Genomic DNA, 23,993 nt, shown 5'->3' on the forward strand with positions numbered 1-23,993 from the left:
CGGGGAGAAGGCGGGGGGGGGGGGGGGTAGCACGCACCAGGTGTGTCTCACGAACCGGCCAGCAAGGGCTTGGCCCAAAGGGGGGGGGGGGGTTCCTTCGTGTCATTGTTGCTCATCGTTTCGAGCGCGCACGACGGTGGTGAACACGGTGAATTGTAAATATTTATTGTGCGAAAGCATGACTGGTGGGCCTGCCCCCGCTCGCCCCGGGGGTTGGTGGGTGCCAGACCTTTCACCTTCTTCTCCTCCACCTCCGCCTCATTATGCATGCATGCGTGTGTGTTCGATTAAGGTGTGAGGTTGCGCGAAAGCGACAATCCAATCCGACAAGCGAACACTGGGCGTACCACAGGTGGCCACGGTGCCCCCTTGGATCATTCTTGCCAGGAACGTGTGACAGTTCGCACGCTTCGGTCGCTTCGAACCGGTTTACTAGTGTGGTGCCAGTGTCTGTGTTCGTAATGAGTGATCCCGCTGGAAAGCGCATCCGGAAGCGTCCTTCCGGGATACTGAAGCTGGAGCATGGGACGCAGCGAAGGCGCGAATCGTCCGGCAGTTCGCTGCTGCAGCTAGGGGATGAGGTAACGGATGGTGCGATGGAGACGCCAGGTCGCTTGTACCGCGCCACGTGTTTTTGTCGCCACTGATTGGGCATTTGGGAGTGGAAACGTGTACGGCATGGACAGCACAAAAACGAGCCCCAAAAGCGGGTGCGGGTGTGTTCTGTAGCCGCCTGTATCTTATCCTGAACCAATCAGACAAATCGCAACCAACCCAACCAACCAACAGTTGGTTTGTGGTTCTGTGGCTGCCGTGACCGGTGGCCATTAAGGGTGGGCGTTAAAGGGGTGTCTGCGTTGGTGTGGGGCGCCTCGAGAGCCAGATAGTTTTCTTTAAATCCCCCCCCCCCCCCCCACAAACCGCCCAAGGCCACACACTGGCCGGCCTGGCGGTGGTGGCCAATTAATTGAGTGTAGTAAGCAATAAAAAGCACACCCACCCTGCGTTGGTGGGTGAGGTGCTATTACTAGCCACGCTCGATGATTATCAAATGACGCGCTATCTTGTTCCCGGTAGGAGGTCCTCCTTCCTCCCTTTATAGCACCCGTTGGCGCATTTCTTTCATCGCAATGGAAACGGAATGGTGAATGGACGCGAAAAGCATTGTGTTCCGAGGCGCCAGTCGCTGAGTGCGCGAGCTGGCCCACTACTGTGTCGGTCTGTCTGTCTGGCTGGGGTGCTCCTTTTGATCGCCTTTCTTACAATGTAACTGCGTGCGTGTGTGTGCGAGTGTAAGTGTGTCGACACCAAGGTGGTGGATCAAAGGTGGCTGGTGCGTTAAGGCAGAACCAGTTGCTAGGAATCCTTCCGAGCGAGCGGTTCCACTGTCGCCGCGCGAATCCGCGCGCTCTATCGGAACGACAGGCGTCTATCGTTTGCGAGCGTGTTCGCAGTGAGTGAGTAAGGATAAGTGACAAAAACCGCGGCGGTGCGGTGGGAGGCGGAAAATTCATTCAACGCAAGCAAAGGTTGACTGAAATCGTTTTCACGCCGTTTTGCGTCCGCTCGGGAAGCGGACCCCGTGCTCTTCCAAGAAGTGACATCGAGTGCCTTTGAGCAGAGCAGAGTGACGTCGACGCCGGGGCTGCTTTGATGGCTTACTGCTGGCGGTTTTGTGTTGTTCGTGGTGGAGAAATGATGAATGTTCCTCGAATGTGCCGCGGAAAAGCGCGAGTGCCGCGGGACCAATTCCAGTCCGATAAATGGACTCGCAACTGAGCGAACTGTGAACTTGCTGGCAGTGTTTGCTATCTTAAGCGTGAAGGTGTTGCGAGCCCTTTCTCCTTTGTTAGTCGTCTGCTGCGTGTGCCACGAAAATCCAAGACCTTCTTCTCGTCGCCCTACCTTAAATGGCGGATTTTATAGCTTGGCACGAAGCTAACACTCCCCGAAAAATCGTTCGACTGGTGGGCAAAATTCCGTTGCCGTGTTTTGTCGGACGAGAATAGCGAACGAGGGTGTGGGGGGGGTGAGAGCTGGTAGAAGGTACCGTTCTATGAAAGACACCCTTCCTTCCCTTCCTCCTATCTACCAGGCTGTTGCGCTTTCGCTGGCACGGAACGCACGAATCGGAGAGCGAACATCGCCTTCGCTTTCCTTTATCATCGTCGCCTTAATCATCATCATTCGTTGGCCATCAGCGACACGCAGGAATCGCGTCGTTTTGGTGCGTGTTGTCGGTGGCACAAAAAAGACCCTCGTGCACACACAAAAAAAACCCACCTGACACACAGCTTATCCTCCCGCTAGGCTCGTTGTCTTTCGGTCCTGCCACGGACCGGTGAAGGTCCTGTGCCTGTCACGCTGTCTGCATCAGATGGATGAGTAATTTGTGACCACCCTTCGTAAAAAGGGAAACAAAAAACCATCCCGCAACAAGAAAAAAAAGGAAAACATTCGGCCACGACCTACACAACGCCAGCGCCGCCGCGTGTGTCGCATAGCTTTGCATGGATTCATTCCGAAACGCGGAAAGGCACGCGGAATGGTGTCCTGCGTTAAGCGAGAGTTGCCTTCATGAGCAGCTTTTGTGGTGCGTGCCAGGAGGGACTGCGCGTAATGAGAACGATAATTAATGGCGCGCGGTCTCGACCGCGCTCGTGTCTAATCAATTATCGTTCGATCGTAGCATGCCCTGTTGCTGCTGCCATCGTCATCTAGCGAAGGCCTGCTAGAGCCAGTCAATGGTTGCTTTGCATCTAGCTGTGCCGCACCGACCGCTCCTGCTGCCAGTGCTCGTCACGAATGAGAAAAGTAAATTTTAAAGCCAACTAGATGGTGAACGTTTAGCACTCGTGCAGTGACTAGGTCGATAAGGACAATGACGTGGCCTGTTACTGATGATGATGACGGTAAACATTGGCTCACGGGATCGATTGGGAGTGGAAAATGTCTCGCCCTAGAGCAGCGGCTAGCGGCTATTTATAAGCAGTGAGAACACGAAAGATATAAAAAAAAGACAGACATTAATTGCAGCATCGTTAAGCTGGCAATGCTGACAAACCGCGAGGCTCTCTCTCTCTCTCTCTCTCTCTCTCTCTCTCTCTCTCTCTCTCTCTCTCTCTCTCACTCTCTCTCGCTGAGGCGCTTCTGTTACTTTCCCGTTATCGACGTCAAACACCGAAAACATTCCCGAGGGGTTTTTTTTTGCTTCCGGTGCCTGTTGTTTGATTTGTTGTCCATCTTCTCCCCTCGCCTCCTCCTCCTCCTCGAACAGCACTCACCATCATCGCCTGGCTCAATCTCGCCGCAACTGTCGGTGACGTGGGCCTTTCCGCCGATTCGGCCACCGGAAGTGCTCGAGGGTGAAGCGCCCTACGACGGTGTCAGTGATTTAAGTACCGAGCATCAACATCCGGTCGAGATTCCACAGCAGCACCAGCAGGGACGCCACACGCCAACAGCAATTACCAGCGAACCTAAGAGGTATAACGATGGGAATGGGGGTCCGGGCAGTCGCACCGGAACCACCACGACCGAGCGACCGTCCAAGGCGACGGCCTTGCGAGGGTCGCATCTGAATGTCCTGTCGGCGGCGCGCGGTGGCGGCGGCGGCGTTATGAAGACACCGGATGCGACACCGGAGAGTGCTCTCGGTCTTGGGTAAGCGTTTCGGCCTTCGAGCGGAAGTGCCTGACTGACTAACTGACTGAAGCTCTTTCTATCGATGTGCAGCGACAACCACATCGAAACCGACGACGATGAGGACTACTCGGCCAGTCTTAATGCGATCATCCAGCGGAAAGCAAGTGTTAAGAAGAAGCGCGGCTACAAAGGTGGCCGCCGTACGTCCAGTCCGGTCAGCCAGATGATGGGATTCACGCCGGGCACCGGGATGGATGGAGCAGCAGGATCGCAAGGGCGTCGTCGGTCGAGTGCCTACACGACCAGCTCGGTCGAAACGGGCCTGACGCTGCCAGAGGATTCAATTCAAGGCCGTGGTGAGGAGCGTAGTGGTGGTGGTGGTCAGCGACAAGATAAACTGTTCGAAACGATCCGGCTACACAAGGAGGTACTGCAGACGGTGAAGCTACAGCCGATCAGCATGAAACGGAAGCTGCGCCTGGTGCAGCAGGCCAAGAGTTACATCACGCGCCACGAGGGTGCACTCCAGGAGCACTTCACTTCACGGACTGCTCGCAGTCTACTGGCGCAGTTCAGTATCTTCCTTAACACGGTAAGTGTTCGCGATTCGTGGTGTCTTTTTGCCGTTGCCCTGTGCTGCTTAACCTCTTCTCGCTATTCCTCAGAAATGGCAACAGCTGCTGCGTGAGCTCGCCAATCTGGCCACCTATCTCATTCCGTGGGAGTCACGGATCAAGGAGATTGAGTCACGGTTCGGTTCGGTCGTTGCATCGTACTTTACGTTTCTGCGCTGGCTATTCTCGGTCAACATTGTCATTTCGGTGCTGTTGCTCGTGTTCATTATGGTCCCGGAGGAGATCTACATTAACGCGGACAAGGCCAAGTGTGATATCCGGAAGACGATGTCACCGCAGGAACGTGCGCTGATGCGGAATTTTAGTACGATCTGGGAGTTTGAGGGACCACTCAAGTACTCGATTCTGTTCTATGGGTGAGTTCGTTGTTTGTGACGCAACCGTGGTGACTTCAACGGTTGCGAGATGAAGCTTTCGGTGACTTTAACGGGAGAGTAAGCGAGGAACAGGAGAACTTGAAAACATTTGGTGGAGGATTGATTGTGTCGTGTCTCGCGTTTTTTTTTGTGTGTCCTCCACAGGTACTACTCTAACTTTTCCGGTGCCACCGCCTGGGGCTATAAACTGCCGCTAGCTTACTTCGTCACTGGATTGGTCGTCTACATTTACAGCTTTGTTGCGACGTTGAAAAAGTACGTTGCTCACGTTGTCGTTAACACGAAAGAACGTTTGCCAATTCCTGTCGCTTTGCTTTCTTCGGCAGGATGGCACAAAATTCGCGAATGTCGAAGCTCTCGTCGAAGGACGATGAGTACGTGTTCTCGTGGAAACTGTTCACCGGTTGGGACTACATGATCGGACATCTGGAGACGGCGCAGAACCGTATGGCGTCCATCATACTCGGCTTCAAGGAGGCACTGCTCGAGGAAGCCGAGAAGAAGAAGGACACACAGAAGTAGGACCTTTTTTTTTGTGCGTGCTCTCCACCAGCTTTTTGCTGATCTCTTCACTTCTCTCCCACTTGTCTCTCCGTGCAGCTGGAAAATCATTCTGCTGCGCATTCTGGTGAACCTGCTCATCCTCGGGCTGCTGGTGATATCGGCGTACGAGGTCATCCTCGTGGTGAAACGCTCGATGGACATCAAGGATACGGATTCGTGGTGGCGACGCAACGAAACCACCGTCGTCATGTCGCTGATTTCCTTCTTCTTTCCGATGATCTTCGAAGCGCTCGGTATGATGGAGTACTACCATCCGCGGAAGCAACTGCGGATCCAGCTCGCCCGCATCATGGTGCTGAATATGTTGAATCTGTACTCGCTCATTTTCGCACTGTTCGATAAGATTGCCCACATGACGGAGGAACTGCGGCGGATTAAGCCGGCCAATTTTAACGCCTCGGACCAGTGCTTTGTACCGGACACGAATGCCAAGTGGTCGATGGCGTTCGATGGTGCTGGTGGTGGTAGTGGGCTGGAAGCGATCACTACCGAGCACACGTGGCACGCGATGGTGTCCGATTTTAGTGATGAAGCGAGCCATAGTGGATGCTACAAGGTGACTACGAATTGTTCGAGTACCGCCGGTCTCACGAGCTCCGGGGCCATTCTGACGACGCTACTGCTGACGAACCTTTCCGGTACGACGATGCCGGACTGGTACGGTTCAACGGTACCGAGCGTCGCCTCATCTTCACCGCTGATGAGTCCGAGTACGGCGGCCGCGACGACGACGAAAGGTTACTTTTACTCTTCCTACGGTCGATACGATTACAACGAGGAGGATATGAACGACTATCTCGAGCATCGGGCACGTCTTTTGCCAAACGATAAGCTCGACGGTGTACCGATCAACAAGCGGGAAGCCATCTACGATGAGCCGTGGCATGAAACGGATGGCATTGAGAACGAATCGGTGGAACCATCGCCGGCCAGTGAGCTGCCAGTGATTGAGGGTAGTGGTGGGATGTGGCAGGAGATTGTGTCCACTACCACCGAGCAGGATGTCATTAGTAGTAGCAGCAGCACCAGCAGCAGCAGCAGCAGCAGCGGTAGTACGGAACCGTTTCAAACCATGACCTACACCGAGCTGTACAAGTATGTGACCAACCGGAGGTACGATGATCTGCTGGCTTCCTACTACTACTCCGAAGAAAGCACCGACAGTGAGGACGCGGAGTATGAAGCGAATCAGTTCCTTAGCTCGCAGGAGCTGGGAGAGAATACGATGGAACACTCGACCGTGCCACCGACTGCCAGTGAGCCAACGGAGACTAGCCAAGAGATGTCGACGACGGCGGCGACAATTCTCTCAACAGCACCTTCGTTTATGGAGAGTACAACCTCGGAGTCAGCAACTACAGAGTCTACATGGACAGAATCTGCATCTACGGGATCGTTATTCAATTCCAACGAACCGTCACTTCCAACGACAACGGAGCAGTTCGCTGATGAAACCACGATCGCAGAGCGCGCCGAGGACACCAGCAGTAACACGGACTGGTCGGTATCCGAAGGCTACACTGAGTCCGGTGGTAATATCGGGACGACAGAGAAGCCAAACCTCTGTTACCATTGGGTGTGCCCGAGCTCGGAAGGGAAAAAGAACGACAGCAAGTACCACAACGCCGACATACGTTCGCTGTGTTGGGAGACCATGTTTGGCCAGGAGTTGGCCAAACTGACGGTCATGGATTTGGTGAGAATTTAAGGGGGAGGGCTAAGGTATTTAATTTTTTTTTGTTGACATTTTGCATTTTCCGTGAATGCCGTGAATCCTTTGAAGAGTGCTGTGTAATGTTTTTACGTATAGATAGATAGTTTTCTACGAACAAATCGTTAAAATTCATCGCCAGTTTTTGGTTCGAATCAAAAGACTTGCGCGTTTAACCCTCGGTTAGGCACCCGGGTACCCGGGTACCCATTTCAAGTTTTAACGAAAAGATGAATGCTTTCCCGTCAATATTTTTTTACGAAACTCCGGATCCCCAAAGTACAACTCATTTCACACCGATTTCGCTTTAGAATTGTATTGATATCTCATATTTAAAGGTAATTATGGGCCGATGAAATTAAAACCCGCCCAGTGGCACCCGGGTACCCGGGTACCCCATACGTTGGCTATGCACATGAGCTATGTTTATAAACTCAAAACAACACTTTTTATCAACATTTTTCAATGTGTTCGTGTTTATTAATTGTTAATTAGAAAAACTACAACATTTTTTTGAAAATTTCATTACGTTTTTCAGCTTTTCAACGAGCAATAGGAGAAAAATAAGCAACATATTTTGATACCTTTTATGTGCAATTTAAATTATGTATTATTTCTTAAACTGATTAAAAATGGTTCGTGTAGTGTAATTTTCTTGACACATGAGTAAATCATACACTAATCTTCAACAAAAAGGGTTTAGGCGGCATTTTCGTAGACCACAGAGACCAATATACATGGTGCGTTCAGAAAGTAATGAGACTGGATTTTCCTGACGAAACGGTTTGAGATAAGGTATTGAATTTTATACGCCAACATAGAGGCAGGATTTAGCTATTCAACGCACTTTATTTCATTCGGCTATGACAAACTGAATGAAAATGGGACAATTTTTCGTGAACCATGTTTTTAGTTGATGTAACATCGTAGAACGCCCCCTTTCTATGGACCACTGGCACAGCCCGGATCATCACGGATCGCTTTCCTGGCATAGAGCACGCAAACGGAAATGTATGAGGACTTGATGAATTACTGGCACCAACGGAATGTTTTTTTGTAGGTCCGGATGATCCGCGCCAGACCAATGGTCCATAGAAAGGGGACATTCTACGGTGTTACATAAACTAAAATCATGGTTCACGAAAAATCGTCCCATTTTCTTTCAGTTGGTCATAGCCGAACGAAATAAAGTGCGATTGATAGCTAAAACCTTCCTCTACCTTATCGTAAAAAATTAAACACGTTATCTCAAACCGTTTTGTCAGAAAAATCAATTCTCATTACTTTCTGAACGCACCATGTAGCAACTGGTCTGATCTCCTAGCTCAATTGTGCCCAATTAACTCAATTGTTTATGCCTCAAAAGTGCCTTATGACAATTCAAAACTGATTTATTCGAAGAAATCAATAATTTAAATTGGTTTTGGTTTGGTTTGGTGGTTTTTAAAGAAAAATTGGTTCCGAAGACTCTTAAATTAGTTCTAGAACACTATTTTTGGTATAAAACTGATAAAGACTGCGGAACAATAACTTTACTATGCAATACACATAAGTGGGGTACCCGGGTACCCGGCTGCCCAACGAAGGGGTAAACGCCGGGTGCCCAACCGAGGGTTAAGCGACGAACCCGGTTTGAATAGAGTAGGTTAAATTTTTCCACCTGCCAAAATCTGCCAAATATCGAAAAATTGGAAGTTCAGCAAAAAATCAACGGGGTTACCTGGACAAACTTATTATCTAACAAAAACATCGTGGTTGGCACCGGAAAAACTACCTGTTCGAAGACACGCCTAATATTCTTGAAAAGTTGTAGTTCAATATGGCAGTCACTTGATAAAATTAAGTGAAATGGTTTCTTCACAAAAAGTTGACCCAAAGGATCTTTCTTTGGACCCGAGAGTTCTAGATACTAAGACAGGGCTCTCATAATGGATTCTCTTTTCTCCCCAGCTCGTAACCATTATATCCACGCTGATCCTGGACTTTGTGAGGGCACTGTTCGTGCGCTACATGAACAACTGCTGGTGCTGGGATTTGGAGAAAAAGTTTCCAAAGGTAAGGGGTAGCATGGGCACCTCTTGCCATTCCTAATGTGTAAACTTCACGTCTCTATCCCGGTTCCAGTACGGGGACTTTAAGATCGCGGAAAACATCCTCCATCTCGTCAACAACCAGGGCATGGTGTGGATGGGCATGTTCTTCTCGCCCGGCCTGGCCGTCCTCAACATCGTCAAGCTGGTGATCATCCTCTACCTACGCTCCTGGACCGTGCTGACCTGCAACGTACCGCACGAGGTCGTGTTCCGGGCGTCCCGCTCGAACAACTTCTACTTTGCCCTCCTGCTGACGATGCTGTTCCTCTGCGTGCTGCCGGTAAGCTACGCGATCGTCTTTCTCGAACCCTCCTGGCACTGCGGGCCGTTCTCGACCTCGAACCGGATCTACCATCTGCTCACGGATGCGACCGACCATTTCATTTCGCCAAAGATCGCCAAGTACATCGTCTCACCGGCGGCCATCATACCGCTGCTCGTGCTACTGATACTGATCATCTACTACCTCATCTCGCTAACCGGTTCGCTGCGCGAGGCAAACCAAGACCTAAAGCTCCAGCTCCGGAAGGAGCGTACCGAGGAGCGAAGGAAAATGTTCAAAATCGCCACCAGCGTCACCCAGCAGCAACAGCAGCAGGGCCAGTCCGGTCCGGGCCAAACCGTCGGCATCAATGGGCTGTCGAGCTCGTGGAACAAGGTGCTCGACTCAACGCAGCTGCGTCTTCAATCGACCTCGGAAAACGTGACCGACGACAACTCGGAGCACTCGTCCAGCAAACACAAGGAGTTGCTGCAGCGCATGATGAAAAAGGCACTCCAAAAGGAACACTCGCTGGAAGCGTTGAGCCCCTCGACTCAGCCACCAACGAACACTGCCACTCCGACCGTAAACTCGCCCGAATCAGCACTTCCCCTCGTTGCGACCGAAAACGAAAAGCCATTGCAGCGGGCAAGTGGTGTCCCTAGACCACCGAAACCCCTCGAAACCGGAGAAACCGGCGATGTGTTCCGGTTTGATCGTCGCTCCGTTGAGCAGATCAATGCGGCCGAGAAAAAGAGCACAAAGGAGAAAGAGCAAGAGGAAGAGCAGGAAAAGGATGCAGAGGCTGCACAGAGGAAAAAGTTCGAACGGAACCGTCCATCGACGGCGGATCGGTTCCGGGCGGCCGCACTAGCGGAGCGACGCCGCACCCAGAACAAAACGGCGGACTGGATCGAGAAGATTCCCGTCATCACGATCAGCAAAACGTCGAGCGACGAGTGTATCATCGATTCGGACGATCCGGAAGATGGCAAACAGGCGCGAAGGCAGGAGCACCAGGTGTTGGCGAATCTGCGCGACGAGCGTCCCAGCTCCAAGCGATCGACCACGACCACGGTGACGGTGAAGAAGTGAACGGAGTGGAGGTCGGAGTGCCATCACTAGGCACTAAAAAAAACGACCCTTTGATAGCAAATCGAATTGCGTGTGATCCCCTTTCGCGATCGATCCAATGTGTGTCTGTGCACCATACCCTTTATTTACACGCGTGTGCATCTGTGAGTGTTGGTGTGTCTGTTTTTTTTTTTAAAGAGATGTCCTCCTGGTCCTGGACCACCACCCCGTCGTCTTCTTAATCCCCTTTTTATCGATAAACATTTGAACAATGGAAATATAAATATACTCGATGTTGAACGTTTTTAGCCTCTTTATGACGGTCAGGTCTCTTTTGTGTTCGTCCTTCTGGAATGGCATCCGAAAATCCAATTCTTCAATCCAAAAATTCTTATTAGAACCGTTTGTTGACAGTTCATGATCGCGATACGCACGCTTCTCGCTGAAGATAGTGCGTACGATTGGTGAATACCGACCTGGCTCGATCGTCAACGCCTGCGCTGCTTGCTTGTGGTGGTGATGTGCCGACGACGGCAGTAGGGTTTTACATCCCTCTTTCGGGGAAGAAGGCGATCTCGTGTGTGCATCACCCGCCCTCGTCACCGTCATCGACGACGAAAATAAAGTCGCGCTTATGCTTATGCGTTCCTACCAATACACATACACATGTAAGCACGTCCACGATCGCGATCGTGCATAGACGGCAACATAGACGAAAAATCATAAACGTTCCGCGTTCCGAGGGCTGAGATCGCGGCGCACCGCAGTACAACGTTGACGTTTCGTGGGACGTTCATCCCTTCTTGGTGCGGACTGGTGGAGGCGGTCCGAGCTCGGCGCTTGGTGTACGAGTGACCTAAAGTGCAGCAGCGGCATCATCTGCTTCTGCAGCAGCATCTGCTGTGCCGTGTGTCTGCAAACAGATTTCCTGTGTTTTTGTGTGGCCACAGAAAGTGGGCTTTTCCCGGTGGTGTCCGAAAAAGGTGAATAGAATAGGAAGAGTGTTTGCTAGTGTTTGGGCGCTGTCTGCCTCGAAGCGAATGGCCAGATTGCGGTGCCAAGAGAGGCACGACCGTACGGAATGTTTGTCTTTCACCGTCGCTCTTCCGCTGATCCGATTCGCTGCTTCCAGCAGACGACGACGACGACGAAGACCGTGTGCCTAACATAAACATCTCGTCTCGATCGCGTTAGAGGGTGCATATGTGTGTGTCTGGATATCTTATGTCTTTAGGAAAAAAGGTAGAGAGAAGATGTAAAAATGATCTTTACCGTTTCTGCGCGGTGTAACCAGCGAACCAACTGGATTTAAACTCGAGAGTAATCGTGTTCAACATGGTTCTTGTTTTTGGAAAAAGACAATGAAGTGACGCAGTGTGTGTTACCATGGCAACCTGGTGATAAATTTTAGGACAAAACAAAGTGCGATCGCGCTGTGCAACGAAAGTGAAACTTAAACAAAAAAGCGGGGAGAGGGAGAAACCTCATTCAGAACCCGTTCCGACTGTCCAGATGGTTTCGGGGATGGGGACCATCAGCGAGACGCTCGTTGTCCGTTCTTGATACTTATTCTCAGCGCGTTATCAGCGGAGACGAGATAAGCCACAGCACTCCGGGTGCTTGAGAATGGACTGCCACTGCGGCTGATGAATGGAAAATGTTACGAAATCTCCGGACAGTAAAACCAAGGGGGGAAAACGCGAAGCAAACCAAGATTCTAGATTAGCTCCGCCCTGCTCCGTGATCTTCAGAGAGTCCGGTGCCAGATCCGTCGCTCCAACGGATAGGAATTGTAAAAATAAAGACGGCACCAAGACACCCAAGGCAAGTCACGGTACTGCTGGCGGCGGTGCTGCTGCTGCTGCAGCAGCATGTGGTGCAGCAAATCGCCGAGCGAAGCACGATTTGTGGGGAACTCGGCAAACACACATGCCTGCTCTCTGCCAGGACACAGGGCCACACCAGGCCCGAAGTTGCGGTGCATTGCAATTTGAGATCCTCAAGCAGCATAAATGCTTATTGTCTAGAAGAGGGGCTGCAGCTAGAGTAGAGGCAGGTGCTCGTTGTTTAGTCTCCCTTTCCCCCTCTCCCCAAGCTGCCCGATCCCCTGTGCACTCCGATGATGACGGCATCAAAAGACAAACATTGAGTCTAAGCGAAAAATCTGTACGCCCAACCCGGGGGACGTGATTCCAGTACGTGCCTATGGTGATCTTATCCGGTAGCTCCGTCGAGCTCCTCTCTGCGATGAAATCATTCTTTATTTTGTTCGTCTCTCGATTCGGTCGAGCAGATGGTGGTTTCTTGGGTGCGATCACAGCACTGCGATACTGCTGCAGGTTGCTGGTGGGTGGGTGGATCGGCTTGGCATACATTGTGTTTACATTTGCAGCGTTCACACCATGCCCCATCGATCGCCAACTGATCATTTTCGGTTGTTTTGCTGCGCGGTGAAACACATTGCCACGTCCGGGGACACAACCGACCATGGCCGGGCGCGGAAAACTCCGACGAAAATTCGTTAACGATCACACTAACGATCGCAACCCCCCCTTGTACCATGCGTATGCTAATATGCTTTCTCTCTTGTCTCTCCCTGTCTCTCTCTCTCTCTCTCTCTCTCTCTCTCTCTCTCTCTCTCTCTCTCTCTCTTTCTCTCTCTCTTTCTCTCTCTCTCTCTCTCTCTCTCTCTCTCTACTGCAACAAAAAAAGAGTAGCCGGTGATCTCACACTATCGCTTGCCGTTCGAATTCTCCTTCCGGAAGCGCGCTGTGTCCTGGTTTGAGCCGATAAGAAGCTCAACCAGCCAGAGCTCGACGGAGTTGAGTACTAGTGCTCGCTAGTGCCTTGAGAGAGCGAGAGCAGCAACCAGTAGAAGAAGAACGTTATGCTCCAGCCCCAATGTGCCGGGGTGGCAGCATCTCCGTGAACTACGGCCAGTCGCCAGTCGTTTCGAAACGCTCCCGGGGGCGTGAAGTGATCGTGGATCGTAGACAGTGGAGCTAGAGACAGGAAGGAGCAGCTGGAGTGGTGCTCGATTCAGTGAATTCAAATAAAACAGTGTCGTGAGGTGTGTGCTGGACGGTATACCGTCCTGTGTCTCCCGCCCCCAACCCCATAAGCCAAAGTTTGTTGCAACTAGACAAAGATGAGGCCGAGGATCGGAACGAGCCTCGCCATCGTGCTAGTGTGCTGTGCATTGAGTGCAGTGAGTGCGAACGAGAATACACACTACAGCCCACCGCTGGAATGCATCGATCGGTACGGACGGCCACAGGTATGGATTAACGAAGAACCTGATTCTAATTCCCGCTTCAAAAGCCACAACCACAAACATACACCCAAGCACGCATTAGGATTGATAGCACTCGGAATAGAAGGGGTTAAAGAGCAGCCAGTGGATTGGGAAACCGACCGGCCCTTACATTGTCTTATCGCTCCTCAAAACTACGCTCCTCAATTGGCCCACGGTCTCATTTAGACCAATTCTCATTCAATCTCTACCCCAGCGCTCCAGGCCATGCTGGAGATGCTGGACAATTAGCGAGTTTCGCTCCACCTCATCCGCTATTAGCAAATTGCGCTGGCGCTCAGTGATTTAACTACCATCATCTTTTCTGTTGAGACGTTTGGTTGCGGGCACTTCAAGAAATTGGTCTTGACTACACGGGATTCGTACTTAGTAGCGACAGACACTAGCAGGAAGCACTCTCTCGAATGGAAGACGTCGTCAACGTCGTCGTCGTCGTCGTCGTCGTCGGCTAGCGAACGTCTCCGGAAGCGACTTTATCAGCTATTTTAAACCATTTCTTCTGGGGGTTCTTGCGATAAGCGGCAGCGGACCATACTGCAAGGGCTGCCCCTCCTGTCTCTCTCTCTCTCTCTCTCTCTCTCTCTCTCTCTCTCTCTCTCTCTCTCTCTCTCTCTCTCTCTCTCTGTCACTCTTTGAACTTCTATCGACACATTCCTGCCAGTCCCGGACGCGTGTGTGTGTGGTGTGGAGTTAAATTGTAAAACCCTCTCTCTTCTGGCGCGTACTTGTGAGATGCTGGTTCTTACCCGATTCCCGATCCCGTTTCTTCACGCGTTCTGTTCTGCTCTCCTCCACATTCCACAGCGCTGTATACCGGAGTTTGAGAATGCGGCCTACCAGCTGGAGGTGGAGGCAACCAACACGTGCGGCCAGGACAGCGATACGGACTTTTGCGTTCAGACCGGCTACTCGAACCGGAAGAGCTGCGATGTGTGCCGTGCCGGTGAACATTCGCCGATCTACCTCACCGATTACCACGAGCAGAACAAAGCGACCTGGTGGCAGTCGGAAACGATGTTCGAGGGCGTACAGTACCCGAACCAGGTCAACCTGACGCTGAAACTTGGCAAATCGTTCGACATCACCTTCATCCGGTTGGTGTTCCATTCACCGCGGCCCGAATCGTTCGCCATCTACAAGCGTGTCACACCGAACGGACCCTGGATCCCGTACCAGTACTACAGTGCGACCTGCCGCGATACCTACGGCCTCCCGGATTCGGTTTCGGTGATGAGCGGTGAAGATGAGTCGCGGGCACTGTGCACCAGCGAGTACAGCGATATCTCACCGTTGCGCGATGGTAACATTGCGTTTTCGTCACTCGAGGGTCGCCCGTCGGCCATCAACTTCGACCACAATCCGGAACTGCAGCAGTGGGTGACGGCCACCGACATCCGGATCACGCTCGATCGGCTCAACACGTTCGGTGACGAGGTGTTTGGTGATGCGCAGGTCCTGAAGTCGTACTTTTACGCGATTGCCGACATCACGGTTGGTGCGCGGTGCAAGTGCAACGGGCATGCGAGCGAGTGCACGACCAGCACGGGACTGGAGGGCCAACGGACGCGCGTCTGCAAGTGTATGCACTTCACCGACGGACCGGACTGTGACCGGTGTTTGCCGTTCTACAACGATGCACCGTGGGGCCGAGCCACGTCGAAGAATGTGCACGAGTGTAAACGTAAGTTTTGATGTGCACGGTCGATCCATTTTCCCGACTGTGCTCTCTCTCTCTCTCTTTTTCTCTGTTTTGGGCATACCGGGTGGGGGGCGAGTTGCCGTAAATGGAGTTACTGGCGTGCAGCGGCGGCCCATTTCTGGATTTGGCTGGCTTCAGTTGACCTGAAGCTGCGTTCCATCAAGTTCTTGGACCGAGGGCCCAGTACGGACCTGTCCAGCGTTCAGTGATGAAGCATCTGGATGTTTGTCTTTTGTTACCGCTGGTGCTACTACTGTTGCTGCTGCTGCAGCTAGTACGGACGGAACCATTTCCGGCGTATTACTACACCTATCGTGATCGGAAGAGTGGTTCCGTGCCACGATATTTCGACTACCTCGTCAACTGTACGGCACACTTGATTGTGCATGTTACTAGATTTCCCAGCTCAACCTCAAACGTTTCTTTTCTCTTTCTTATCTTCTCTCTCGCTCCCACTCTAAGCCTGCAACTGTAACGGTTACTCCACGAAGTGCTTCTTCGATCGCCATCTGTACAACCTGACCGGCCACGGTGGCCACTGTATGGACTGTGGTGCGAACCGTGATGGGCCGAACTGCGAGCGGTGCAAGGAGAACTTCTTCATGCGCGACGACGGGTACTGCATCAACTGCGCTTGCGATCCGGTCGGTTCACGGTCGCTCCAGTGTAATGCCGAGGGACGGTGCCAGTGTAAACCGGGCGTCACCGGCGATAAGTGCGATCGGTGTGACAGTAACTACTACAGCTTTGGGCCACACGGTTGCCAGCCGTGTAATTGCGATGTGCGTGGTTCGCGGGACAACACGCCATCGTGCGATCCGGTAACGGGCGCCTGTGACTGTAAGGAGAACGTCGAGGGACGCCACTGTCGGGAGTGCCGGCTTGGGTACTTTAATCTGGATGCGGAGAACAAGTTCGGTTGTACACCGTGCTTCTGTTACGGCCATACGCTCGAGTGTACGAGCGCCAACGGGTACTCGATCACTTCGACGACGTCGAGCTTCAACAAGCACAAGGAAAAGTGGACCGCAGTCACGGATACGGGCGTGTCGGTGGACGTGAAGTACAACACGCACAGCCAATCGATCGGTGTCGGTGCGAATGGGTACCGGACGGTGTACTTCCTAGCGCCGGATCGTTTCCTCGGTGATCAGCGAGCGTCGTACAATCGGTTGCTCAAGTTCCGGTTGCAGCTGGTCGGGCAACAGCGCGTTGACGTCAGCCCGTACGATGTGGTGCTGGAGAGTGGCAACAGCAGCATCTCGCTACCGATCTTCGCCCAGAACCAGCGGATGCCGAGTGAGGAATCGCACGAGTTTGCGTTCCGGTTGCACGAAAATCCGGACTACACCTGGACACCGTCGAATTCGGCTCGGGGTTTTATGTCGATCCTGAGTAACCTGACGGCGATCAAGATTCGGGCGATCTACAGTGATTACGGGGAGGCGGTGCTGGATGATGTGGAGTTGCAGACGGCACACCGGGGGGCTGCGGGACGTCCGGCGACCTGGATCGAGCAGTGTACCTGCCCGGTTGGGTATTTGGGACAGTTCTGTGAATCGTGCGCCCCTGGTTATCGTCACAATCCGGCCCGGGGTGGCCCATTTATGCCGTGCATTCCGTGCGATTGTAACAAGCATGCCGAGATCTGCGATTCGGAGACGGGACTGTGCATCTGTCAGCACAATACGGCCGGTGAGACGTGCGACAAGTGTGCCAAGGGATACTACGGGAATGCGCTGGGTGGTACGCCGTACGATTGTAAGCGTTGTCCGTGCCCGAACAACGGGGCTTGCATGCAGATGGCGGGCGATACGGTCATCTGTCTCGAGTGTCCGGTAGGATACTTTGGTAAGTTGCTCACTGGTGCGCTCTATTCGATTGATCGTATTTGTTAATGAATTGTTTTTCGCTTTTTTTTATCGCCCACAAAAAAAACAGGATCACGCTGTGAGCTCTGTTCCGATGGATACTACGGTGATCCGACTGGTGTCCACGGTGCGGTACGTGTTTGCCAACCGTGCGACTGCAACGGCAACGTGGACCAGAATGCGGTCGGCAACTGTAACCGGACGACGGGCGAGTGTCTCAAGTGTATCCACAACACGGCCGGTCCGCACTGTGACCAGTGCTTGCCAGGTAAGCCACAGCCGGAGCAATCCGGGAGTCGAGTAACGGGTTTATAAGCTATTGTCGGAGTTTGGTGACATTGAATCGTGTCCGTTATCAAAGTGATAAGATAAGACCGAGGCAGAGCCGCGACAACGGGCGCTGCGAATTCCAAAGCAAACGCGACGATGAATCGTTGCTGGAGTGCGTTGTGCCTGGTGTGGAGCGCTCTGGCGCTTCTGTCTGGAGCTACCTGTCCCGAGGGTGCTAATTCCGCTCCGCTTCCGTCTTAAGTTCTCTAATCGTTTCCACATTCGCTTCCAGGTCACTTTGGCGATCCGCTGGCAGAACCGCACGGTAGCTGCGAGGAGTGTAGCTGCTATCCGCACGGTACCGAGCAGACGGAGAAGGGCATCTCGATCTGTGACTCGATCAACGGTGACTGTCACTGCAAACCGAACGTCGTGGGACGCATCTGTAACGAGTGCAAGAACGGCTACTGGAACATTGTGTCCGGCAATGGGTGCGAGAGCTGCAACTGCGATCCGATCGGTAGCTTCAACGCGTCCTGTGACATCTTCAACGGCGAGTGCTTCTGCAAACCGGGCGTGGTCGGCAAGAAATGCGACAAGTGTGCGGCCGCTCACTACGGCTTCTCGGACGAGGGATGCCGTGCTTGCGAGTGTGATCCGAGCGGATCAAAGGGTACACAGTGCGACCAGTACGGGCAGTGTCCGTGTAATGAGAATGTGGAGGGCCGTCGGTGCGATCGGTGCAAGGAGAACAAGTACGATCGCCACCAGGGATGTCTGGACTGTCCGGCGTGCTACAATCTGGTGCAGGACGCAGCGAACGAGCACCGCGAGAAGCTGGGCCGGTTGACGAGCATCCTGAACGACATCCAATCGAAACCGATCGTCATCGATGACAGTGAGTTCGCGGGTAAGCTACACGCGGTACAGGAGAAGATCGATATTTTGCTCGAGGACGCCAAAAGTGGATCGGGCGGTGGTGAGAAGACGCTGAATGAGATGCTGGAAGATCTGGAGGAGCGGTTGGTGGAGGTGCAGAAGCTACTGGACAACGCGGATCAATCGCTCGAGGTGACGAACCGAAAGATCGGCCAGGGTGGCCATAATGCGACGCTGGCGAACGGAAAGATCCAAGACGCACGGCGTCAGCTGGACGATGCGGTTGAGTTGTTACAAACCGAGGGTAATACGGCACTGGGAAGGGCACGCGAAATCTCCGGCCATCTCGGTAATCAGACGAACCAGATCAGTGGCATTTCGCGTGAGGCACGCCAGTACGCCGATCGGTTTAAGGCCGAAGCCGACGCAAACATGAAGCAAGCGCAGGAAGCGCAAGAGAAAGCGTTGGAAGCGCTGAAGAAAGCAAATAACGCGATCGTTCAACAATCGAACGTGACGAAGGAACTGGCCGCCACGGTTACGACGGAGATTGCGCAGGTTCGCAACAAACTGAACGCGGTATCGAAGCTAACCGATCAGGCACTGACGAGAGCCCGGGAGGTTAATGATGAAGCACTGACCCTGTTTGCGGCTGTTAATCGCACCACCCCACCGAATATTGACATTAATCAGATCAAGAAGGAGGCGGCAGCGTACAATCGGGAGGCGGATCGATTGGCCGAGGAACTGAACAGTAAGATCGATGGAAATTCGAAGCTACTAAACAACGTGGTGGAAAATATTCAGCTTGCTGAAGCGTTATTGAGCAGGTACGAGAGGTGAGAGAGAGGGAATGAATGTTTTGTCTACAATTTTGCCCTGTTTACCCCAACAGAGCGGAAATTCAAAAGGAAGAAGCCGTCACGGCACTGAAGCAGCTGCAGTACGCCAAGGAGCTGGCGGAGAAGGCAGTGGCCGAGGGTGATGGTACGCTGCGGAAGGCAAACTACACGTACCACACGCTGGCCGGGTTCAAGAATCAGGTCGAGGAATCGTCGAAACGTGCAAATGATGCGCTCGCCCTCGTGCCCAACATCGAACGCCAGATGCAAGTTTCGCTCGAGCTGCTGGAAGCTGCCGAAGGGGTAAAAAATCAGTCTCATGGCCCTTTAAACCCACTTCGTGGCACTAATAACTTTCTTCTATCCTCTCAACTGGTGCAGGCCCTGTTAGCGGCAAGCCGCAATGCCGAGGATGCGCGCAAGAACGCACAGGTAGCGCAGGACAAGTACGCCGAAGAGGCGTCCAAGCTGGCCGAAAGCATTAAGAAGCGAGCGAACGCGACGAAGAACACGGCCCGCGATCTGCACCACGAGGCGGACCAACTAAATGGGCGGCTGGCCAAGACGGACAATCGGTTGGAGGAGCGTGAGGCGCAGGTGCGCAAGGATCTGAACCTAACCAACGAGGCGAAGGAGAAGGTTGGCCAGGCGCAGCTCAACTCGAACGAAGCGAAGCTGCAGGTGGACAAGGCACTCAAGGAGGTCAACTTGATCATGTCCGAGCTCGCTAATTTGCGCGAAATCGATGTCAACAGCTTAGACGATCTAGGTAAGCTGCGTTTGTGATGTTGTTCGATTGCCATAAATCTAACCTCAATTCCTCGTTCTCGTCATTACAGAGCGTCGCCTGAGCACCGCCGAGAAGGAGCTGGAAGATGCGCAGCTCACCAGACGGTTGGCCACGCTGACCGAGGCTAAGAACGTGCAGAACCAGAACATCAAGAGCTATCAGCGCGAGCTGGCCGAGCTGCGGCTCGAGGTGGACAACATCGAGCTGATCGCCAAATCACTGCCCGATGGATGCTTCAAGCGTACGCACTTGGAACCGTAAAGCCGTGGTATTAGAGTGCCGCGGAAGGACACAGCCCCAACAAAAAACCGGCCTCCCAGCAACACGGAGGTACCGGAACGATGTGCCACAGTAATGAAAAAATCCAAGAGCCAGAGCCAGTGCGCGCGCGCCCAGCGCTGCTTATCGGCCAATAACTCTAATCTTAGTCTAATCCTACCTTTTACCGTACCGCTCCGTTACTAATATTCATCATCAGCACGCGAGTTGATCCACAGCTCCGTTTGGGGGGGGTGAAGCGCGCATTACGCCTGCCAATTACACAACACAAACACACGCGCGCGCGCGAGAGAGGACACACGAAGGCACACACGGAACACAGGTTCATTAAAAGTGTTCGCACTACTTTGCACTTGCACTGCGGACACTTCTTTATGGAACGTAAATTGTAACTCCACTGGCGCTGGCGGGTTGTGCACAGCGTCTTACATTTTCCTAGCGTTGCTATGATCCTTGGCGACGATTAGAAACCACCATAGTTACGCCGATGGTGCTATGCAACGATGCAACGAAAAGAATAACTTGCGTTAGGTTTAGTAATATTTAAATGAATAAGCTTCCTATCAGTACCGCTCTCACTGAACTATTAACCTACTTTCCTAGCGGCCTGTGAGGCCTCACCTCGATGAGACCCAAAACACGAACCTCCATCCGGTCATCGGTCTTTTCCCGGTGTCGAATAGTGCCGCTGCTCTCTATCCTCTTCTCTTCCTTTTAGACCTTAATCCGTAATTTACAAAGAGTGTGCGATCCGTGTGCGATCCGTGTGCGTCTGTACGTGTGTTTTGAGTGTTCAACTTAAGTCATCTGCATCTGATTTCGGTGGGAACTGGATGTGTGGGAGAAGCGGGAGAATGTGTTACAATAAAGAACCGAGAAAACCGAACTAAAACCCCGAACCGAGTCCGCTATTCTGACTCTTGCGCTAATCCCCTCCGTTGCTTCCGGCCAAATTGATTCATGGAATTGCCCTGTTATCACACTCACAGACAGACACACCATCGACCTACCTGGGATTGATTGACTGGTTGAATGGGGTGGGGGTTTGATCGTGCTTGGTTCGGCGGATCGTTATCTCCGTCGTCGTCGTCGTCGTCGCCGTCATTGTCGTCTTGTATATTCACTTTTAAGTGGCAATTTTCAACTCCCACCTCTACCCCTTTTCCTGTCGAGCCGTTATCGTGCAGGTCGATGCCGGTGTTCGGCCCCCCGGTTTCAGGTTATTGATTAGTTTCCGATTGTCGCTCGTCGCCAGCGGCCACCATCGCTCGATCTCGATTCTCGGTGTTCACGAAACCGCGAGTGCTGCACAGAATGTGGTATAAGGCTTGTGGTTAAAACCGTGCGGTGCCTGTCTGTGTTACAATGTTTGACGCGTCGAGTGAAACGCACGTCTATCCGCCCCAGGACGAGAGCGAACAGGATATGGGAGGGCGATCACCGCCGGACGGTCCCAACGACAGCGAGGGTGACTACATAGCGCTCAAGAAGTGGGAGCTAGGGTTTCTGCGCGTAAGATGGCCATACTGGATCCTCGGTGTCTCCTCTCACCCCTGCCTCATTCGTGGACTGTGTTCCTTCCTTTGCAGCGCGAGTGCGTGAATCTGGGACTGGAAACGTTCTACCTGAAGTACATGGAACGAGTCCAGCGCAGCTATCTCTCCATCTTTGTGGTGCTGCAAACGTTCGTTAGCATCTCGCATGTGATCGTGATTGTGACCGGAAAGCAGGTGAGCAAAAGGGGGGAGCATAAAAAAAACGTTGGCGCCACCAGCAAGTGATGATGGCGCTTAACTCATCTCGTAGATAGGCCCCGATCGTCTAGAATACAATCGAATATCAATAATCAATTAGTACATCCCGTGAAGGTATCTCGGGAGGTGTGAATACAACGAGGTTGCTTGGTTGGTGTTCCGTCGGCTATCAGCGGGGGCAGGATGACAATAATTTTAATTGATGGTGATAACACGACGCCGAGACCGCAATCGCGAAGTACCTCTCGTCACTACTACCGTTCCACCCGGATTGCAGCGCTTGTTGTCGTTCTGCTGTCGTTATTTCTTTCTTTTTTCTACTGTTTTATCGCGATAATAGTCAACAGCGCGATACGCACGCACTTGGCGTCGTCGAGAGGGGGAATCCTTGGGGGCTTTCTGGGATTTCATGCTTTCATTCGTCATTCTAAACCACGTGCCGTGAGTGGTAGCGCGTCTCTCGAGTGATTGATACTGAAACCGATGCTCTCAATGTTTGTTTCAAACCGTTGGACGCTGTACACGCTCTGTCGCTCCCCAGCATCCGACGGCCGCGATACATCCGGATCTGATCTGCTACACGTTCGGTATCCTGATTGTGTGGATATCGTTGTTTGCGGCGTTCAAGGAAGGACTGGTGAAGGCGTACCCGTGGGTACCGTACGTTTCGTCGAGCGTCGCCGTCATCACGATGATCATAACGGATCTGACGATCCCACTGTACCATGCGGCCGTAACATTTATCAATCCACCGCTTCGGCCATCCTACGCTAGCCACACGATACTGGCGATCTACATCTTTCTGCCGCTGAGCGAAAACATCCACGGTATTATCCTGGGCAGTGCGACCTCGCTGTGCTATCTGATCGAGATGACACTGATCACGTACCGGCTGGAGGAGAACACGGCCCTCAAGGTGATCACGGAGCTGGTGTACTTTGTTTGTTTGAATCTGTTCGGGTTGTACTTCCGGTTGATCAACGAGGTAGCCATCCGGCGTACCTTTCTCGATCGGCGTGAGCTCGTGGAGGGGAATCTGTTGTTGAAGTTTGCCCGTAATCAGGAGGTAAGGTGTGGACGGAAGCTTCTTCTGTGTATGTGTGTTCCCGTAACCGAATGTTTGTCCTGTTTGTGGCCGGTCCCCAGAAAGAGTTGCTTCTGAGTATCCTGCCCGAACATACGGCTGAACTGATGGAAAAGGATATCCGGGCGATGATTGAGAAAACGCGCCACGATCAACACAATGCCGGCCAAACGATCAATACACACAAGTATGTGAGATGTGGATCGTTTTCTACCAGACCTTCTTTTACTAATCTCGTTTTTCCTCCCGTGGTAGCTTCTTTCGGACCGGCACACAATGGCGATCGATCAAGTTAGTGCGAGAATCGCATTGATCACACTTTCTAGTGGGCTAACACTCGCCTAATGCTTCTCATTCCAGCAAGCTGTATGTGCAGAAGCACACGAACGTGACGATACTGTACGCGGATGTGGTAAACTACACGCACATGACGACCCAGCTACCGGTGCGGACGCTGGTGGACGTACTGCACGAGCTGTTCGTCAAATTCGATGAAGCTTCGAAGGAGTTCAACGTGCTGAGAATCAAGTTCCTGGGCGATTGTTATTACTGTGTGTCGGGTGTGCCGGTGCGGAACAAGTATCACGCTAAAAGCTGCGTCAACCTGGGCCTGCGCATGATCAAGGACATACGGGAGGTGCGAGTGTCGCGGGATCTTAACATTGACATGCGTATCGGTATCCACAGTGGCAGCATAATCTCGGGCGTGATCGGAGCCTGCAAGTGGCAGTACGACATCTGGTCGAAGGATGTGATTATCGCGAACAAAATGGAATCGACGGGAGAGGCTGGGTAAGTCTGGGGCCGAGAAGCTAAAAGATCCGATTTGATCTGAGTTATATCTGCATCTA

The 23,993-nt window shown here is 52.5% G+C and overlaps 3 protein-coding genes across 5 annotated transcripts in view; all 3 read left to right on the forward strand.

The window, feature by feature from the left end:
- The first annotated feature begins 461 nt into the window (after positions 1–461).
- LOC126576788 (transmembrane channel-like protein) lies at positions 462–10,382 on the forward strand. The gene is made up of 10 exons (XM_050238093.1): positions 462–581; positions 3,278–3,663; positions 3,736–4,237; positions 4,311–4,636; positions 4,802–4,912; positions 4,984–5,175; positions 5,258–6,224; positions 6,318–6,917; positions 8,883–8,987; positions 9,057–10,382. The coding sequence occupies exons 1-10, from the start codon at positions 462–464 to the stop codon at positions 10,380–10,382; spliced, it is 4,635 nt and encodes a 1,544-aa protein (XP_050094050.1).
- Positions 10,383–11,105: 723 nt separating this feature from the next.
- LOC126578091 (laminin subunit gamma-1) lies at positions 11,106–21,196 on the forward strand. 2 transcript variants are annotated; one of them, XM_050240332.1, is made up of 9 exons: positions 11,106–11,344; positions 13,074–13,638; positions 14,479–15,355; positions 15,836–17,224; positions 17,315–17,512; positions 17,807–19,223; positions 19,289–19,538; positions 19,617–20,004; positions 20,075–21,196. In XM_050240332.1, the coding sequence occupies exons 2-9, from the start codon at positions 13,510–13,512 to the stop codon at positions 20,284–20,286; spliced, it is 4,860 nt and encodes a 1,619-aa protein (XP_050096289.1). In that variant the 5' UTR covers positions 11,106–11,344; positions 13,074–13,509; the 3' UTR covers positions 20,287–21,196. The 2 variants fall into 2 exon arrangements, with proteins under 2 accessions (XP_050096289.1, XP_050096290.1); XM_050240333.1 differs by having other exon boundaries at positions 13,079–13,638.
- Positions 21,197–21,582: 386 nt separating this feature from the next.
- The window catches only part of LOC126578095 (adenylyl cyclase X E), a 5,019-nt gene continuing 2,608 nt past the window's right edge, over positions 21,583–23,993 (forward strand). The window contains exons 1-6 of one of the 2 annotated variants that reach the window (XM_050240352.1): positions 21,583–21,816; positions 21,894–22,034; positions 22,600–23,124; positions 23,205–23,329; positions 23,398–23,433; positions 23,503–23,934. In XM_050240352.1, the coding sequence (XP_050096309.1) occupies positions 21,670–21,816; positions 21,894–22,034; positions 22,600–23,124; positions 23,205–23,329; positions 23,398–23,433; positions 23,503–23,934 (1,406 nt within the window). In that variant the 5' untranslated portion in view covers positions 21,583–21,669. The remainder of the gene's footprint in view (positions 21,817–21,893; positions 22,035–22,599; positions 23,125–23,204; positions 23,330–23,397; positions 23,434–23,502; positions 23,935–23,993) is intronic. The other variant, XM_050240353.1, reaches the window with a different exon arrangement.

The sequence above is a fragment of the Anopheles aquasalis genome, chromosome 3, assembly GCF_943734665.1.
Source record: "Anopheles aquasalis chromosome 3, idAnoAquaMG_Q_19, whole genome shotgun sequence".
Classification (NCBI taxonomy): domain Eukaryota; kingdom Metazoa; phylum Arthropoda; class Insecta; order Diptera; family Culicidae; genus Anopheles; species Anopheles aquasalis.